This window comes from Plecotus auritus (genome assembly GCF_963455305.1).
Source record: "Plecotus auritus genome assembly, chromosome: 8".
In the NCBI taxonomy this organism is placed as follows: Eukaryota; Metazoa; Chordata; class Mammalia; order Chiroptera; family Vespertilionidae; genus Plecotus; species Plecotus auritus.
In genome coordinates, this window is record NC_137782.1 from 132,331,444 (window position 1) to 132,351,982 (window position 20,539).

The 20,539-nt window shown below is 40.5% G+C and overlaps 1 protein-coding gene across 2 annotated transcripts in view; it reads left to right on the forward strand.

The window, feature by feature from the left end:
• Nucleotides 1-20,539, forward strand: part of GFPT1 (glutamine--fructose-6-phosphate transaminase 1) — a 67,060-nt gene that overhangs the window by 1,277 nt on the left and 45,244 nt on the right. For both annotated transcript variants that reach the window (XM_080686439.1, XM_080686440.1), the window contains exon 2: nucleotides 17,786-17,893. In XM_080686439.1, coding sequence (XP_080542565.1) covers nucleotides 17,786-17,893 — 108 coding nt within the window. The remainder of the gene's footprint in view (nucleotides 1-17,785; nucleotides 17,894-20,539) is intronic.

Below are 20,539 nucleotides of genomic sequence, written 5' to 3' on the forward strand. Positions count from 1 at the left end.
TCTCTCTCCCTCCCCCTCCCTCCCTCCCCCTTCCTCCTCCCTCCCTCCCCCCCCTTCCCCCGTCCCACTCTGTAAAAAGCAATGGAAAAATATTCTTGGGTGAGGATTAACATAAGAATTAAAAAGTTAGGCCATTTTATTCCATGTTTTGAGACTTAGTTGTTTTAGTGTTAGCTAAAAGGAATGGTCTGAATCTGAAATGACTGATCTGCACTAAAATTGGTATTAACTTGGCCATTCATTGTCAGTATAAAGAATTGTATCATTACCTTTCTTACTGAAATTTACAATTAACCTTACTCCTGACTGGGAAAAAAACACATAACACTTCTGAAAGGGAGGTATGCTTGTGATGGAATTGAAACTATCTGGGAAACTTACTCTTTGTAGCCTTTTGCAAGAACCGAGCAGGAGGTGACAAATTCTCATTAGTTTTATTTTTCCTGTATTAAAGTTTATGCAAATTTCAGCTTCTGAAAAATAGGAGCATGTTTAAATTTAGAGTAGTTTAAAAAAAACAAACAAACAAAAAGAAAACCTTTAAATAGCTTTCTGAAATTATTAGTCGAGTTGACTTTAGCATTAGATATACTTTTGCTCAAGAACACATAATTTAATTTGGAGCAGTGAAGTAGTAAACTGGTTAATCCCCAGTGTGCTTCATTTGGTAATTAACTGTTCCTGAATGATGAGGTGTGCACCTAGTTAAGTACCTGGCTATCTGGTTGTAGATAATTTATTCATGTTGTTCCGGGGAAAAGGAAGACAAAGTATCCTATCTAATAAAGAGGGAATATGCTAATTGACTGTCACACCTTCACAAAGATGGTGGTGCCCACAGCCGATAAGGAGGGAATATGCTAATTGACTGCCATGCCCTCAAAGATGGCGCGCCCAAGGCACAGGCAAGCCTTGGATGTCGGCTGCCCAGCTGCCTAGGACTGGCCCGAGGCACAGGCAAGCCTCAGATATCGGCTGCCCAGCCACTCAGGGTGGGCCCGAGGCACAGGCAAGCCTTGGATGCTGGCTGCCCAGCTGCCCAGGGCCACCCGAGGCTCAGGTAACAAGGGCTGGCTGAGGCTTGCGCTGCCAGCAGTGGCAGCAGCAGAGGTGTGATGGGGGCGTTGCCTTTGCCTAATCGCCGGGTCGCCTCCGGCCTCTGAGGGCTCCCAGACTGTGAGAGGGGGCAGGCTGGGCTGAGGGACCCCCCCTTCAGTGCATGAATTTTCATGCACCAGGCCTCTAGTGTACTATAAAAGAAAAAACCTGATCTGGTTTAGAAAAGGTGCAGATTAGAGTGAGGCTTTTAGGGTGGAGACTAGATGTCGAATTTCACTTAGCCAACATCCCCATTCCAGAGTTTTATTGCCGAGGAAACAGGTTATAAAGAATAAACAGCCCTAGCTTGTTTGGCTCAGTGGATAGAGCATTGACCTGTGGACTGAAGGGTCCCTGGTTCGATTCCAGTCAAAGGCACATGCCCGGGTTGCGGGCTCGGTCCCCAGTTGGGGGCGTGCAGGAGGCAGCCAATCAATGATTCTCTCTCATCATTGATGTTTCTATCTCTCTCTCCCTCGCTCTTCCTCTCTGAAATCAATAAAAACATATATTTAAAAAAAAAAAAAGAATAAACAACTAGTAGTTGAGTTATTTTCGAGGTCCTGCTTTTAACCCTATCCAGACCACAGCTTTGCATGATCTGGAATACGGTCTAGAATTTATTCCCTTTAATTTAATTATGAAGGTTAACTGTTAGGACAAAAGTTTGTCTTTATTTTCCTCCCACATCTTAATTATTGAAGTAAAATTTTTAGACAGAGAAATTGAGTGGGGAATGAGATTAGGTGGGAAAATGTAGATTTACCTTCTGATTTCCTGCTGCCTATTTAGATTTTTCTAAGATTATTTCAACATTGCATAATATTGAAGCAGAGGAATGAAGGCTATAATCCTGTGGTATGCTTAAGGAAAAAAAAAATTTCCATGGTCAAGTAAATTTGGGGAGCAACAGATTAAACTATGTTGAATTGTATTCTTTTTTTTTTAATTGGAGGACTTCTTGGAAACTTCAGTGTGCTAAGAGTTATGAATTTCCCAGAGAAGAATAGCATGTTTATGTCCCAAATTTATTTTATCTTCCTCTTATTCTTGGTTCTTTGGAATACACTTTGTTCTTTTTTAGTTATTTTTTTTTAAACTTTGGCTTTGGTGAGAGATTGTCAACTCGCTGAAGCTACCCACATCTTTTAACAGTTTTTGCTATTGTTTTTCTTAAAAATAAATGATGGTATATATAAATAGACTTTTTGTCAATGAGATAATATTTAAAAGCAGTAAGGCAGCTGCAATTTAAAAGTATCCTGAAATGAATCCTTAAAAAGTTTTTTTGTAATTATACTGTCTAATGACTTTGGGGGTGATTGAAGAATGCTGAGACTTGCTGCTAGGATGAGTCATAAAACCAGTACTATTAACATATCCTTAGAAATCATACTGGATATAAAGTAGTTGTTAAAGAAAATTAATTGCTTACCAAGCATTTCCTCAATTGTGTTCCCTGGAAAGGGAGAAGTTAATAGGTGCTGGTAATGAGCAGTAAAAGGTAGGAAGGAGTTTTATAACACACCAGTTTGGGACATTCTGCTTTTGGAGATTTGCACTTAGCAAGATTAAAGGATCTAAGAAGATCTAAAAATAAACCTGTTAACCTGTAACCAGTATTTCTTAAACCTTTAATTATGCAACCTTTCTTTCACTTCATCCCTATTTAACATCTGCAAAATAGTGTTCTCTTTTTGTGGTCTTGGATTTTTGACTACATTTCAGGTACCATGAAAGTGTTAAAAGATATTTGAAATGATGGCTTTATATTTGGCACTCTGCCATTTGGAGAGAAGACTAAAACAAGGAAATTGCCTTTAAGGAATTGCTGTCTGATTTGAGGAAACAATGAATACACATGCAACAGGTGTAGGTGATAATACACAGTCCCTGTTCATTGCCATGTTACAACCCCTAAGTGGAATGAATAGAAATTGAGAAACTGGTTAGGCCAGGAACATTCCAGATGATTGGGCATGACTTTTATGTTGAGGAATAGTGCCAGCCGGTAGAGAACTTGTACACTGTAAAAGATATTGATGGCATGTGTTACCCAACAATCAATGGAATCAGAAATAAATTGAGAACTATTGCTAGCGGGTTTGAAAGAAGAAATAGAAGTGCCAGGAAAAGAGGCCAAAGACCTGTGGTTAAAGGCAAAAGAGTTCCAAAGTAGTATGTATTGCCTTGGACAGAATCTGCAAATGTAGAAGAAGGTCATCCATGTTTAATACTGCAGAGAGAAGTTAATTGCATTGGGCTATAATAAAATCATTAGAGATGTTACATATATGAAGGCAGAAGGACCTGAGTTTGTGTTGAGGAGGAGGGCATACTAACAAAGGAAGGGAGTGTTGTGGAACTGAGATTTCTGATAGAGTTGAAAAGTTGAGTTCTGGAGCTGTGGTCCTTGATTTATGAGCTGTGAACTTATTATGGGGCATTCATTGATCAATTAATATTCTAAGCATCTCTATAATTTGAATAAAAGTTAGATAATAAAAATTCAACCCACTATTGTATAGGATACAATATATTTTGATGTTAACAAAAAGTTGTGTATTTAGCCCAGCCAGTGTGGCCCAGTGGTTGAGCGCTGACCTATAAACCAGGAGGTCACGCTTCGATTCCCAGTCAGGGCACATGCCTGGCTTGAGGGCTTGATCCCCAGTGCGAGGTGTGCAGGAGGCAGCAGATCAATGCTTCTCTCTAATCATTGATGTTTCAATCTCTCTCTCTCCCTTCCTCTCTGAAATTTAAAAAAAAAAAATTTTTTTTAAAAGTTCTATATTTACAAAGTTGAAGCATCACTTATGTTAGGACATATAGACCCAGGGAAAAACCATAGGACTGAAAATCTGCCTCCATAAGTGGAGGGCAGGGAAAGACTGAAGAAAGATACGGGCCACTCCAATCTGTTAATTTAATAGAGTTTATTAAGGAAAACTTACATCCAAGGAATGTCTTGGGTGATTGTAAGATGAAATGGACCCCTGTGCCACTTGGCAGGCACCAGAGAATTATATAGGGTAAAAGTGGTGGGGGGATAGTCACAGGTACGAGTATATAAATGCTATCAGGTATGGAAATTACATTGACCAGGACAACAATCTGTTCCAGGACCAACACATAACAGGAGGCAAGGGAGGGGGTGCTGATTTATGTCAGAGTGAACATTAATTATGATCAGATAGTCTGTAAGGGGGGATTGCAGAAAGCCGTCTGGGTCCAGCTTGTAGGACAGGCAGCAGTCACCTCACAGAACAGTCTCTCCTCCATACTTATCAACAGTTATGAGCAGGAGAGGCTGGTTCAGATATGTAGAATATGTTTTCTGTTTTGAGCTTAGAAAGAAGGATAAGGGTATATCATGTATTATGCTGTTAAGATGAAGATGAAGACTTCGGTTCTATAAAGTGAGAATCTTGAGAAAGAAGCTGGAAAGGGAGAAATGGGAATTTGAGAGTAGTCTGATTCTAGCCTTTAGAAAAATATCCGGGGGAAAGTTAGACAAACTATGAATTAACAAGATTGGTCAGCTGTTGGAAGGGCCATTTTGCAAGTGAACCTGAAGTGTGTGGATGGACCTCACTGTAAGGGTGTCAGGGATACAGGAGTAAAAGCTGGCTTGGGAGGATAATGAAAAACTGGTTTGATATGATTGATCAGAGAGAAGTGGGAGAGATTAAACGTTTGAAGATTTGTGAGCAGGAAGTGCATGATTTTTCTCAGGAAAGATGACATAAGTAGACTGCGAGAGATAGTCTAATCAGGGGTCCTCAAACTTTTTAAACAGGGGGCCAGTTCACTGTCCCTCAGACCATTGGTGGGCCGGACTATAGTTTAAAAAAAAAAAACTATGAACAAATTCCTGTGCGCACTGCGGGCCCGGGACAAGTCGGCTGCTAAGCAGGACAGGCAGTGGCACCCCGCGGGCCGGATAAATGTCCTCCTGGGGCCGCATGTGGCCCGCGGGCCGTAGTTTGAGGACCCCTGGGGAGGTGACAGTGTTTAAATAGTGCTTTGAGTTCCAGATTGTTAAATGTACAGGAGAGGTGTTACAGAGCTCCTTCTCTGGCAATATATATTTCCAACAAAGTAGGGGACACTCAAACCAGCATTAGTAAATAGGAAGAATATTATTAAACAATTAGAAAACACGTAAATACTTGAAATTCCTCATTGTGTCACTCTATACAATTTTTTACTTTGTTTTTAGGAATGTAGAAAATTTTATCTCATAATATTTCATCTTCTAAAGGGGTCTTACCTGTTGAACTTCTAAAGGGGTCTTACCTGTTGAATGTGCCTCCACAATTATAGTAGTATTGACTGTGTTTTATGACAAATATTTAGTTGATGTGTATAACTTTAATTGCCGTATTGTTCATAATTTCAAAGAGGTAGGGACATCTCAGTAGGGAAATGGTTAGGTAAAATATGACTATTATGGATTGGTATGTAGCCATTAAGTAGAATTGGGTAGACGTGTTGTACTGACATAGAACGATGTCAACATTTTAATTAAAAAAGTACAGAGTGGCCAGATTATTATGACCACCTGATGTTTGTAGGCAAATTAGTTATAATTTTGCACTGAAGTTGCTAGAGGTTCAGACCATTATAAAAAGGGAAGCAGTTTGTTTACCACGACAGTAGAAGTTTTTTTTCTGAAGATATGGGTAAACAATATGATTTAACAGCCTTTGAACATGGGATGATTGTTGGAGCTCGGAGCAATGGAGTGAGTATCAGCAAAACAGCTGAATTGGTTAAATGTTCAAGAGCAGCTGTTGTTAAAGTGTTTAAAGACTGGGCTGTCAGCCGAAAATCTGGGTCTGAACGTGCGAATTGTGGCCGTCAGCGACTAGTCAATGTTAGGGCAGAACGGAGAGTGGCAAGACTGGTACAACACAACAAAAGGGCAACAGTGCATCAAATTACTGCAGATCTTAATCGGGGACCCTCTCAAATGATCTCTGAACACACTGTTTGCCGTACACTGCATCGTATGGGATATGGAAGCCGAAGGCCTGTTCGAACACCTTTGCTGTCTGCAGTTACCAAGATAAAACGTCGCCAATTCACACGGGAACACAAGGATTGGACAGTCGAGCATTGGAAAAAAGTCATGTGGTCCGGTGAATCGCGTTTCCAGTTGCATCATGCTGATGACAGAGTGAGAATTTCGCGGAAGCAGCATGAAAGCATGCACCCCACATGCATGAGTACAACCCTTCAAGCTGGTGGGGGCAGTGTTATGGTTTGGGGCATGTTTTCCTGGCATGATTTGGGCCCTTTAATTTGTGTGGAACAACATCTGACTAGCACAACATATCTAAGTATCGTTGCTGATCAAGTTCATCCTATCATGTTGATGGCATATCCCAATGGAGATGGCTTTTTCCAACAAGACAATGCGCCATGCCACGGTGCTCGTATTGTGCAAGAGTGGTTTCAAGAACATGAGGGAGACTTTACCTTGCTTAGGTGGCCCCCACAATCACCAGATCTCAATCCAATTGAGCATTTGTGGGACGAAGTTAAAAGAGCCATCAGGCAGCTGGTTCCACAACCATCAAATCTCACAGAACTGGACAGTGCTATTCATCAGGCGTGGTGTCAGATTCCTTGCATCACCTTTCAACATCTCTTGGAGTCAATGCCAAGAAGAATCGCCGCAGTATTGAAGGCAAAATGAAGTACTGATGGGGTGGTCATAATAATCTGGCCACTCAGTGTATATCTAGGTTCATTTATGTAAAAACATTCATAGCTGAAGGATTGGGACATTGTGTATTGAATTAATGTTGGTTATCTCCCCTTAAGAAAGAGATTTTCACAATTCATTCTGTAGCCTTTGTGTAATTTGAATCTTTAATAATGGTGGTGAATTAATTTGTAAACTTTCATTATAAGAAAAAAAATTTTTAATGAAATTAATTGACCCTGGCTGGTATGTCTCAGTGGTTGGAGCATTGGCCCATGCACCGAGGGTTGTGGGTTCGATTTCCAGTCAAGGGTGGGTACCAGGGTTGCAGGTTCGACCCACAGCCGAGGTTGGGGCGCATGTGGGAGGCAACCAATCGATGTATCTCTCTCACATAGATGTTCCCCTCTCTCTTTTTTTCTCTATCAGCCCCACCCTCTCTTTCACTCTCTCTGGAAAAAAAAAAATCAATGGGAAAAAATATCCCTGCGTGAGGATTAACAAAAAATAAAACAAATAAATGAAATTTAATTGTTATTGTAGATGGAGTTTGAGAAAGTATAAAATTTAGAGAATCTGAACACTTAACACTGATGAGTTCTGTTTAGGGTCTCAAAATACTGAAGTTGCTAAGTGAAAAAAATAAGTAGAAGTAAAATTTCTTATTCATAAGGACATAAATTCAACCAGGCATAGGAACTTTAATAATTTGATTAGTTAGCTAAATTGTATTCAGTTTCATTTTAATAAGGCTTAGAAATCTTTACTTACGACTAAGTTGCTTTTAACCAGGTGTGTCAAGTCTATGATCCAGGTTGTTAAGCAAAGTGCTCCTAAGTGCTTTGAATTTAAGTTGCCATTTTCTGAGAATGATACCTGGAGGTACAAGCATCTATTGGTTTGGGAATAGGAAATCTGTGCTCCCTACAACTACTTTGTGTGGGTTGGGAGCAATTACTGAAGAGTGGTGGCGAGTATTTTTAGGATTTTGTAGTTATCCTAAGCAGAACTTTTTATTGGGAGGTTTGATAAGACAAGTTGAAGACCTGGAAATGGGATCAATCTAGTGATTTCTACTCTAAGAAGCACTGTTTTGAGTTAAGAATACCTCCCTTGTAAACATGCCCTGGCATGCCTGATAGGCTGGTTATATGCCATTATATTTTCCCAGCTACCCCAAGATTACAGATAACTCACTAATCCCAGCAGGTGGACTGTCATTAGGCCACTGGTTCTGTCAAGGAGTTGGTATATAAAATTGACAGATTCAATCTCTTTATCTTTCATTTTCCTAACCAGGGATGAGTTAGGTTAATCCCCTTCCTTCTCCCATCTCTACTACTTTGATCTTAGAAAATTCCTTTATCTGTGTCATCCTTTTCCGCCAGGTCCTGTCCAGTTATTAAGGAGAACTACTGCTCCTACTTCTTCCTCCACTTCTCTTTTTCCTTTTCTTTGTCCCAATAGTGAACCAAAAAAAAAAAAAAAAAAAAAAATGACAGTTATGATGAATGGTAATAGTAGTGCTTTCTGTTTCAAGAGGCAGGTCTTGAATTGGAATTTTGACATATGGTATTTATTTATTTTTCTTTTTTTTTGTTTTAATATATTTTATTGATTTTTTACAGAGAGGAATGGAGAGGGATAGAGAGCTAGAAACATCGATGAGAGAGAAACATTGATCAGCTGCCTCCTGCACACTCCCTACTGGGTATATGCCCGCAACCAAGAGCCCTTGACTGGAATCGAACCTGGGACCCTTGAGTTCGCAGGCCGACGCTCTATCCACTGAGCCAAACCGGTTAGGGCTGACATATGATACTTAATTTAAGATGCCACTGATTGGGAAATGCACCATTATTGTATGGACTACAAATAAAGAAAATATGAATATCTTAAAATCAATGCTGTCAACAATAACTAAAGCCCTAGAAAGTATTTTTAGGTGCTTTCAGAATAAAAGACTGTCTCTGTCTTTACCTTAAACCAGTGATGAATCTTAGCATTACTAATAGGGGATCACAGACAATATAAAATACACTAGAGGCCCGTTGCACAAAGCTTTGTGCAATAGGCCTTCCTTCCCCTGGCTGCCGGCACCAGTTTTCCTCCAGCACCCGGAACCCAGGCCTTCGCTCAGGCTGCCGCCTTCCATCTTCGCTCCGGCTGGAGTGCTGCTTCTGTAGCTCCCTCCAGCCCCTGCCATCCCCCTCATAGCAGGCATCCCGCCCCGCCCAGCCACTCTGCCTGGAGCAGCTGGGGGGCGGGGCCACCTCCATCTTTGTTGGATAATTTTCATACTCACTCCTGATTGGCTGGTGGATGTCATAAAGTGACGGTCAATTTGCATATTTCTCTTTTATTCGTGTAGATACCTGTTTGTGAGTAATTCTTTCCCCAAATTTTTAATTAAGCCAATCAAGCCTTTAGCTCTGTCTTCCAGTTTATAGGAAATACAAGGAATAGAGGAACTGGTTACACCACACTATGTAGAAACAAGTAGACACAGTAAGAATGTAAGACATGCAACAAGAAAATTGGCCCCAGCTGGTCAGAAGTCAACATTTTTGGGAAAACAGGGCAGTAGGGGAAACCATTCTGGATTCAAAGAGACTTATGAGACTCTAGGGGCCCAGTGCACGACATTTGTGCACTGGGGGAGAGGGGGTGGGTGTCCCTCAGCCCGGCCTGCACCCTCTTGCAGTCTGGGACCCCTCGCTCCTTACTGCCCACCTACAGAGGAGGTGGAAGAGACTCCCGCTACTGCCGCTGCACTCACCAGCCGTGAGCTGGCTGAGCAACGCTACCCCTGTGGGAGCACACTGACCACCAGGTGGCAGCTCCTGTGTTGAGTGTCTGCCTCCTGCTGGTCAGTGCGTGTCATAGTGACTGGTCATTCAGCCATTTGGTCGATTTGCATATTAGCCTTTTATTATATAGGATAATAAAATGTGAAGTTCATACCTTTATTATATCATAGAACAGTGGTTGGCAAACTGCGGCTCGCGAGCCGCGGTTTACCACTCTGTTGACTAATGAGTTTGCTGACCACTGGACTAGACTAAATGTTACCATGTAGTTGGAAGCTGTGAGGATTAGGCAATTGTGGCATATTGTGTGCAAAGAGGTAAAGGGTAGTATATGATAGTGGTCGGCAAACTCATTAGTCAACAGAGCGGCAAACCGCGGCTCGCGAGCTGCATGTGGCTTGTGAGTCATGGTTTGCTGACCACTGTCCTAGAAGAAACAAATCAGCTACTAAAGGCATTGTTTGGATAATATGGAAAATTTGAATATGAACATTGTATTAGGTGATATTAAAGCATTATCTTTTTAGGTGCAATAATATGGTTTTGTAGAACAATGTCCTCAAATTCTTTTTTTTAAATATATTTTATTGATTTTTTTACAGAGAGGAAGGAAGAGGGATAGATAGTCAGAAACATCGATGAGAAAGAAACATCGATCAGCTGCCTCTTGCACACCTCCTACTGGGGACGTGCCTGCAACCAAGTTACATGCCCTTGACCGGAATCGAACCTGGGACCTTTCAGTCCGCAGGCTGACGTTCTATCCACTGAGCCAAACCGGTTTTGGCATGTCCTTAAATTCTTAATAAAATACAGTAAGTCCTCAATGTCATCATGGGTTCTTGGAAACTGACTTCAAATGAAACAATGGATAACTAAACCAATTTCTCCATAGGCTAATTGATATAAACAAGAGTTAATTTCCTACAATATAATTCTGATGACAAAAAACATCACCAAACTTCTGAATAAAGACCCAAAATACTCATAATAATTTTAAATTTGAAATAAATGTGAGCTATACATACACTTAAGAAAGATGAATAAAAACAAGCAAGATAAAAAAAAATAAAAAAAAATAAAAACAAGCAAGATAATTATTTTCTAACCCACTTACTCCATTTCAGGGTCATGGGTGGCTGGAGCCTATACCCGCAGCTCATATTCACAGCACAGGGACCCCATACTAGACAGAATGCCCTTCCATCACAGGGCACACTCATAACCACACTCACACTGGGACAGTTTAGACATACCAGTTCACCTCACATGCACATCTTTTGTAGTACCTAGAGAAAATCCATGCAGACATGGGGAAAATGTGCAAACTCCACATGACAATGGCCCCACTAGAAATTGATTTTTCCCTCTTTATGTTTATTGTTGACATTACAGACGTCCCCATTTCCCACACCCTCTCAATTTTTTTCCTCCTGATCACTTATAACAAAAGGATGTTCAACTAAATGACGATATTTCATATTTGAGGAACTGCTTTATTTTGAAAATAATAAGGTCCTTCACCAGGTTTCCAGTTTTAATTTGGTAGATACAGTATACACGGAATAAAATCATGTAAATGTTGTAGTAAAGAAATGAGGCCAGAAAAGAAGTATAGGGTGTCAGAGGTATTAAAAGATATCAAAATTGCTTTAGCTGGTTTGGCTTGGTGGATGGAGCGACGGCCTGCAGACAGGGGGGTCCCAGGTTCGATTCCGGTCAAGGGCATGTACCTTGGTTGCGGGCACATCCCCAGTAGGAGGTGTGCAGGAGGCGGCTGATGGATGTTACTCTCTCATTGATGTTTCTAACTCTCTATCCCTCTCCCTTCCTCTCTGTGGAGGATCAATAAAATATATTTAAAAAAAATAAATAAAAGATATCAAAATTGGTCCCTCCTATCCTCATTTTGCCATCTCTCTGTGCTGCCATCTCTCTGTGCTGCCATAATAGTGCATGTGAATGTCCTGGCTGGTGCTCTCAAGAGTATAAACACTGCTGAAAGGGAGGCAAAGGCCATGTTCTTTATAGGACACTAGAGGCCCGATGCACGAAATTTGTGCAAGGGGCTCGGCCCTCACAGCTCCGGCTTCGTCTGGAAGGTCGTTCGGACGGTCGTTCTGCTGTTCGGTCTAATTAGCATATTAGCTCTTTATTATATACACTCAGTGGCCAGATTATTATGACCACCCCATCAGTACTTCATTGGGCCACCTTTTGCCTTCAATACTGCAGCGATTCTTCTTGGCATTGACTCCAAGAGATGTTGAAAGGTGATGCAAGGAATCTGACACCACGCCTGATGAATAGCACTGTCCAGTTCTGTGAGATTTGATGGTTGTGGAACCAGCTGCCTGATGGCTCTTTTAACTTCGTCCCACAAATGCTCAATTGGATTGAGATCTGGTGATTGTGGGGGCCACCTAAGCAAGGTAAAGTCTCCCTCATGTTCTTGAAACCACTCTTGCACAATACGAGCACCGTGGCATGGCGCATTGTCTTGTTGGAAAAAGCCATCTCCATTGGGATATGCCATCAACATGATAGGATGAACTTGATCAGCAACGATACTTAGATATGTTGTGCTAGTCAGACGTTGTTCCACACAAATTAAAGGGCCCAAATCATGCCAGGAAAACATGCCCCAAACCATAACACTGCCCCCACCAGCTTGAAGGGTTGTACTCATGCATGTGGGGTGCATGCTTTCATGCTGCTTCCGCGAAATTCTCACTCTGTCATCAGCATGATGCAACTGGAAACGCGATTCACCGGACCACATGACTTTTTTCCAATGCTCGACTGTCCAATCCTTGTGTTCCCGTGTGAATTGGCGACGTTTTATCTTGGTAACTGCAGACAGCAAAGGTGTTCGAACAGGCCTTCGGCTTCCATATCCCATACGATGCAGTGTACGGCAAACAGTGTGTTCAGAGATCATTTGAGAGGGTCCCCGATTAAGATCTGCAGTAATTTGATGCACTGTTGCCCTTTTGTTGTGTTGTACCAGTCTTGCCACTCTCCGTTCTGCCCTAACATTGACTAGTCGCTGACGGCCACAATTCGCACGTTCAGACCCAGATTTTCGGCTGACAGCCCAGTCTTTAAACACTTTAACAACAGCTGCTCTTGAACATTTAACCAATTCAGCTGTTTTGCTGATACTCACTCCATTGCTCCGAGCTCCAACAATCATCCCATGTTCAAAGGCTGTTAAATCATGTTGTTTACCCATATCTTCAGAAAAAAAACTTCTATTGTCGTGGTAAACAACCTGCTTCCCTTTTTATAATGGTCTGAACCTCTAGCAACTTCAGTGCAAAATTATAACTAATTTGCCTACAAACATCAGGTGGTCATAATAATCTGGCCACTCAGTTTAGGATGCTCTAAAGTCATTGTCCAGTTTCTAACTGATGATGAGGCATGGTTATACTGGCGAAATTGAAATTATTGATGACCACAGAGCTAAGAAAAGTGTGGGCAGTTTAAACAAGAATGGAGTAATCAGATTTAATATGCAACTCAAAGATCTAGAAAAATGGCAGAACAACCTTCTCCCACTGGCAATTCGGTTTTGTTGTACTGACAACCTCAGTTGGCATCGTGTACCATGAAGAAGCAAGATGAAAACACACAGGAGGGAAAATCCTGGGATTCTCTTTCTAGGGGTACAATACATGCATGCAAATAAAATGTCTCAATCAGAATAAAAAATGTCAAAATCATCAGGAAAGTCTCTAAAGCAAATCAGAGAAGTATTCTCAGAAATCATCAATATCGAGTTGGAGGACACTGTAAATGTCCTCCAGTGACAGAGGTAGGAATTACGTGGTCCTTATGCTATCACTCGCCAGGTAATAGGTGTTGCTAATCAATCATGGCTTTCCTTCCTGTTTAGGAAAAGGGGCCATTGAATCCTTTTTAGTGGTGTTCTCTACAGCTAGCCATTACTAATTAATAATTTGTTGGCACCTTATGTGAAACTATTTTACCATCTCTTAGTCAAACTCATTCATTTAACAGAAGGGGAAGCTGAGGCTGGGTGCTATAGTGCAGTGGTCGGCAAACTGCGGCTCGCGAGCCACATGTGGCTCGCAATCCGTGGTTTGCTGCTCTGTTGACTAATGAGTTTGCTGACCATTGGGATAGGGGCTTAATCACAAGAAACAACAACAGCCTATAATTATTGGAATCGAGAGTCTAGGTCAGTGGTTGGCAAACTCATTAGTCAACAGAGCCGCAGTTTGCCAACCACTGCTATAGTGGAATGCTTTGGAGACACAAATGAGTTAAAAGAATTCTCAGGGTTTCTTCAACAAAAGGGTACTTTTTGGGCAAGAGTACTTGTTTGTGAACTAACAAATGTTGAGTGAATTTCAATTAGTTTATCAGATAGTCACAAGTTTGTAAGTTTGTTTGGAGATGGGTATTGGTTTAAAAGATTCTTTTTTTATGACATTGTACTCAAGAACTCGAGTCACATAATGAGCCAGTGTAAATCAATGCAATATCTGAATTGATATTAAAATTAATATTAAATTTGAATGCTATTAAGTTACATGTCTTGAAAACAGTGAATTTAATATATCCGATTTACTCTGATTTTTTAAAAAAATGTATTCTGTCTATAACTCGTCTTAAAAACAGTTGGTTTTATGTCATTAGTATTTAAAAATTTTTAATTGGTATTTGATTATTATATTCAGTGTTTAATTTTTCATATGTATTATTTTACCATCATAATTACATATTTTAAAGAGATGATTTAGTAGTGAATTTTTCTGGTTTTGCTGAATGATTGAGATTTGGCAACTCTTCCTCTTCAAGTCTGTCCAGACTGCCTCAGACTGCAAACAAGTCCTGACAGTGTAATATGTTTTATTAGTTAACCAGAGGCCCGGTGCACGAAATTTGTACACGGGGGGGGGGGGGTGTGTCCCTCAGCCCAGCCTGCACCCTCTCCATTCTGGGACCCCTTGAGGGACGTCCGACTGCCCGTTTAGGCCCGATCCTACCGGGATCGGGCCTAAACGGGCAGTTGGACATCCCTCTCACAATCCAGGACTGCTGGCTCCCAACTGCTCGCCTGCCTGCCTTCCTGATTGCCCCTAACTGCTTCTGCCTGCCAGCCTGATCACCCCCTAACCACTCCCCTGCCAGCCTGATTGGTGCCTAACTGCTCCCCTGCTAGTCTGTTTGCCCTCCCCTGCAGGCCTGGTCGCCCCTAACTGCCCTCCCCTGCAGGCCTGGTCACCTTTAACTGCCCTCCCCTGCAGGCCTGGTCTCCCCCAACTGCTCTCCCCTGCAGGCCTGGGTCCCCCCCAACTGACCTTCCCTGCAGGCCCACTCGCCTCCAACTTTGCTCCTCTGCCAGCCTGGTCATACCTAACTGCCCTCCCCTGCAGGCTTGATCGCCCCCAACTGCCCTCCCTTGCAGGCCTGGTCCCTCCCAACTGCCCTTCCCTGCTGGCCATCTTGTGGTGGCCATCTTGTGTCCACATGGGGGCAGCCATCTTTGACCACATGAGGGCAGCCATCGTGTGTGTTGGAGTGATGGTCAATTTGCATATTAGTCTCTTATTAGATAGGATAGAGGCCTGGTGCACAGGTGGGGGCCAGCTGGTTTGCCCTGAAGGGTGTCTTGGATCATGGTGGGGGTTCCTTTGGGGTGTGGGGCGGCCTGGGCGAGGGGCCTGTGGTGGTATGCAGGCCAGCCATGCCCCCCAGCGACCTAAGCGGACTCCCTGGGATCTGGGATTTATTTATCTTCTATAATTGAAACTTTGTAGCCTTGAGTGGAGGCCTAGGCCAGCCAGGGTGTGCGGAAAGCTTGGCTTCCTCCATTACTGGGGAAACCCAGGCCTCCTGCAGGCTCCGTGGCTGCAGCCATCTTGGTTGGGCTAATTTGCATACTCGCTCCTGATTGGCTGGTGGGTGTAGCAGAGGTACGGCCAATTTGCATATTACTCTTTTATTGGATAGGATGACCTTCAAATGAGCTAGGTTGTATCCTCCTTTACCAAATCTGTCACTGGTTTGATTGTTTAGCTTAAGCTAGTCACAGTGGTGGGGAGTAGACTAGTTGAGAATAAGTGTTCTTTAGCATATATATATTAAAGTAATATTTTGGGAAAAGATTTATATTCTATGTGTTGTCCTTCAGTGATCGAATAAAAATACTTATTTGGGACTGATAGTTTTCTGCATTTAATCTTTATCATAGGTCAGTGACCCATAGGGGAAATAAGTATAGAACACATAAAAGTTTGATTTACAGTTGGTAATTGGTTTGGTTTGTTCATATTATAGCTACTTTATGAAGGAACAGCGGTAACAATAAAAACCCTACATCACATGCAAGGTTGTGGCTGCAAAAATAAGACGCTTGTATAACATATAACTTTAAAAAATCTTTTTAATTGTAAGGTGTGTTTTTTTTTTTTAGTATGAGTGAAATATAGAATTTTTATAAGTTCTTGGCCTTATACTTCCATTTTTGGGGAAAGTTTAAACAGTTGTTTCAGGTTATTTTGGATTTAGTTTTAAAATGTGGATTTCCTGCCTGGCCAGTGTGAGTTAGTGGTTGAGTGTCGTCCAGTGCACCAGTTTGATTCTGGTCAGAGCACATGCCCAGGTTGCAGAGCTCCATCCACAGCAGAGGACTTGCCAGAGGCAGCTGTTTTATATTTCTATCTTTTTCTTCCTTTCCCTTCCCCTCTCTCTATAAAATAATAATAATAAATCAATAAAAACATATTTAAAAAAATAAAATGTGGATTTCCTTTTTTTTAAGGGCATGATAGTTTGAAAAAATTATACTGATCATGATGCTCAGCAAACCAGTATTATGGCTTCTTTGTTGGATATTAACAATTCAGTTTTTTTGGTTGCTGAAATGCTTCAATAAGACCAAGCTATTTAGAGAAATAAAGAGATCTTTTCAAATGGAGATAAAGACTAGTTGTTTTGGAATTCTACTTCACCGAGTTAATTTTATCTCCTTATGATTCAGTGACACTATAGTGTAATATAAAAAAAAGAAATTATTTTATAAAAAAGCAATTTGAGCTTATATTTCCTCATATTTTGGTCTTCAGTGCTATCTCCACCTTGACCAAAGCACAATCATGGGAGGCCTCAGATAATTTCCATACTGCTATTCCTAAAACATGTATATTTTTTGCCTGTGTTCTGTTTTTTACTTCTTTGTTTGCCTTGCTCAGTTCATATGTACTAGTTCTTTTATTTCTAGTTTTGATTTTCCAACTTATTGCTTTTTTCCCCCTCTATGAATTCTTAAAAGTTGTTAATATTACAGTTATTTGTTGTTAGCTAGTAACTGGTGAATAAGTGATTCAAGCTATTTTCTTTTGACATGATTATATATATATTTTAATATTTCCTCATATTATTAGAATATTTAGGTAGTATTTTTCACATAATTGATATTTATAAACTACTTATTCCTAAATTTTATTGATTACATGATTATTGAAAGTAAGAAAAACTATTTCATCTGTACAGTTTTGTAAGATCCATATGTAGCTTAAAATACTCCAGGAAATGCTTTTCTTTAAACATAATACTCAGTATTTAGCAAAGTTGTTGATTGGTTAGTTTTTTAAAATTAAATTTTACTTAACAAAATGGCAGTAATGGCAGACCACCTTATGAGCTGCTTTGGCAAAAAAAAAAAGACATTTATTTATTTATTTAAAATATATTTTTATTGACTTCAGAGAAGAAGGGAGAGAGAGAGAGATAGAAACATCAGTGATGAGAGAATCATTGCTTGGCTGGCTCCTGCATGCTCTCGACTGGGGTTGAGCCCACAACCTGGGCATGTGCCCTGATCAGGAATTGAACTGTGACCTCTTGGTCCATAGGTCGATGCTTAACCACTAAGTCACCCGGCTGGGCAAAAATGAGCATTTATTTTGACATATTTGCTTTAGTCTTTTACAAATGAGAAACCCCCCTTTGAAAAGTTTCACTGCCTTTAGACAGTTTGAAGTGAGGATTTATTTCTCTTTTAAAGATGGACTCTAACTTCACATTTTTGCACATCTTAGGCATAATTATGCAAATGAAAATTATGTCATAATTATGTTAATTTTTAATCTTTAGACAATTTTTTTATTAAGTATTTGTTTATTTGCAGGTATATTTGCTTACTTAAACTACCATGTCCCTCGCACAAGACGAGAAATCTTGGAGACCCTAATCAAAGGCCTTCAGAGACTGGAGTACAGAGGATACGATTCTGCTGGTATTTCCTTTAAAAATAAATATGAGTTTTGCATGATTACTGAATATAAATTGAAAAATTTTTGTTTTAGGTGACTAGATTCTGTAGTAATGTTTGCTTTATTTTGGGCAAATCTAAAATCTGAACAATTTTTGTCTTTTATCATACTTAAAGGATTTGTTCATGTAATTTCAACAGTAGTATTATTTATGTAGAGTATTGCTTCTTATAGGTATCTTCTTTTGTTAAGAATGTTACTGTAAAAACATAAATCATCTGTGGTAGTTTCATGATAGAACAAAGATCTTGAAGGATTTATTCCATAAATTATCTTTTTTCTTTTCTATAAATTTAATTTGATTTTCTCCAGGTATTCCAGACTTTTGGTATGTAAACTTCTTAAGAGTCTTCTTCCTTAAATAAATGACAAAGCAAATAAAAATAACTTTTTGTCAACTTTATGTTCTACTTTAGTGTCTTCCCTTAACTGTATTGGGGGTCCCCAAGACCACCCTCAGATTTGATGATTTCCTGGAAGGATTCAGCATATAGTTGTACTCATGGCTATGATTTATTACAACAAAGGAATACAAAGCAAAATCAGCAAAGAGTTAAGGCACATGAGTGAAGTCTGGAGGAAATCTGGCACAAGTTTCTAACGGTTCTCTCCCAGTGGAGTCTTACTAGGTGCTCTTAATTCCCCCAGAAAATTGTGACAGTTTATGTGAAATGTCTACCAGGGAAGCTCATTGGCACCTGAGTGCCCAAGGTTTTTATTGGGGGCTGGTCATGTAGACACCCTCTGTCTAATATGTACCAAAATTGCAGACTCTTAGAAGAGAAGCAGTTGTTCAGCATAAGCCACATGGTGTACTGACCGTTTCGGTGCAGTGAGCTATTTTTCTTCAGTTACAGTGGTGGGAACCCTCGTGAAATCCAAGGCCCAACGTTGCAAGCAGGCATTTCTTAGGATAGCAGTGTCAGGCCTACTCTGTTAACTCTTTTTCTGTACATTTAACATTGCCAGCTGTGATGGGCATTTATTTTTCACTGACATAGCCAGCTGTGATGGGCATTTATTTTTCACTAACATTGCCAGCTGTGATGGGCATTTATCTTTCACATGGTGCATGAAATTCATGCACAGGTAGGATCCCTAGGCCTGGCCAGTGATCAGGGCTGATCGGGGCCTTCCTTCCTCCAGTTGCTGGCTGCTGGCTGGAGCCTTCCTTCATTCTGCGCCACCCCCTGATGGTCAGTGCACATCATAGTGAGTGGTCGAACTCCAGAGGGGACAATTTGCATACTAGCCTTTTATTATATAGGATGACTTTCCTCAGTTAACGGCAAGTCAGTTCCTCAACTACTTTGTTCTTAAAATTCTCTCCTTCCTTAGCTTCTCTGACAACACATCTCATTATCTTCCTTACATACTGATTATTTCTTTTCTGTCTGCTTTGGAGCCTCTTTTTCTTCCACCTATTGCTTTAATATTAATGTTCTTCAAGATACTGTCCTAGGCCCACTTTTCTTCATGGGTGAGCTCTGACTTCACCAGCTTCTTATGTGTTGGTGTCTTAAGATCCAGATGTTTTTCCCAAATTGCACAGCCTCCTAGATATTTCTTCCTCAATAAACCAAGATATTATAACTTTTGTATGTTTATAATTGAATTGAGGATCCAGTTTTTACCCCCCATCTCCAATCAATTCTTTCTGTATGCCTTTTATCACCAAGTCCTTTGTTTGAGCCTAGGAGGTATCCCAGACTTCTGCTTTCCCATGTTATATCTAGTCATTTCTACTCAATATCACCCATATCTATCTTCATCACCACTGTTTAGTTCAAGCTCTCTTTCTTTTGATTTGCTATAGCTATAGCTTCTGAGAACTGGTTTCTTCTTTCTGTTTCTCTAGTCTAACTTCTTACACTGTTTCCAAAGAGATTTTTTTTTTTTAAATCTTGGATTTGATTTTATTATAGTAGTCCCACTTTGTTTTTTTGTTTTTTTAATATATTTTATTGATATTTTACAGAGAGGAAGAGAGAGGGATAGAGAGCTAGAAACATCGATGAGAGAGAAACATCGATCAGCTGCCTCCTGCACACCCCCTACTGGGGATGTGCCCGCAACCAAGGTACATGCCCTTGACCGGAATCGAACCCGGGACCCTTTAGTCCACAGGCCGACGCTCTATCCACTGAGCCAAACCGGTTTCGGCTCCAAAGAGATTTTTAAAACTTTTTTGCCATGTGATTTTTCTAACTCAAATTACTCTGCTTTTCCAATACCTTCAGAGTAACTTTGTCAGACTCTTTAGGATCTTAAGTAGAATCTCAAGAGAGTATGTCTTGACATTCCCTCTTTATTCCGTTTCTGAGGTGGGTGCCCATCTTCTGTTTTTCTCTACTGTACTCCATTCACAAGCTATAATACTTTTTTATAACCTGAAACCAGACTGAATGTAATTATTTTTTTCTTTGTCTTCTTAATACACTATTAGAAATTTGTGGAAAGGAACTGGGTTATTTTCATTTTTGTCTGTAGCAGCTGTTCTGGTTCTTGACATGTAATGGATGTTTAGTATATGTTGAATTGGTAAGTAAATTAATTAGATGAAAAATATTTTAATTAAAAATTTTGCCTCACACTGATAATCTAAGTAA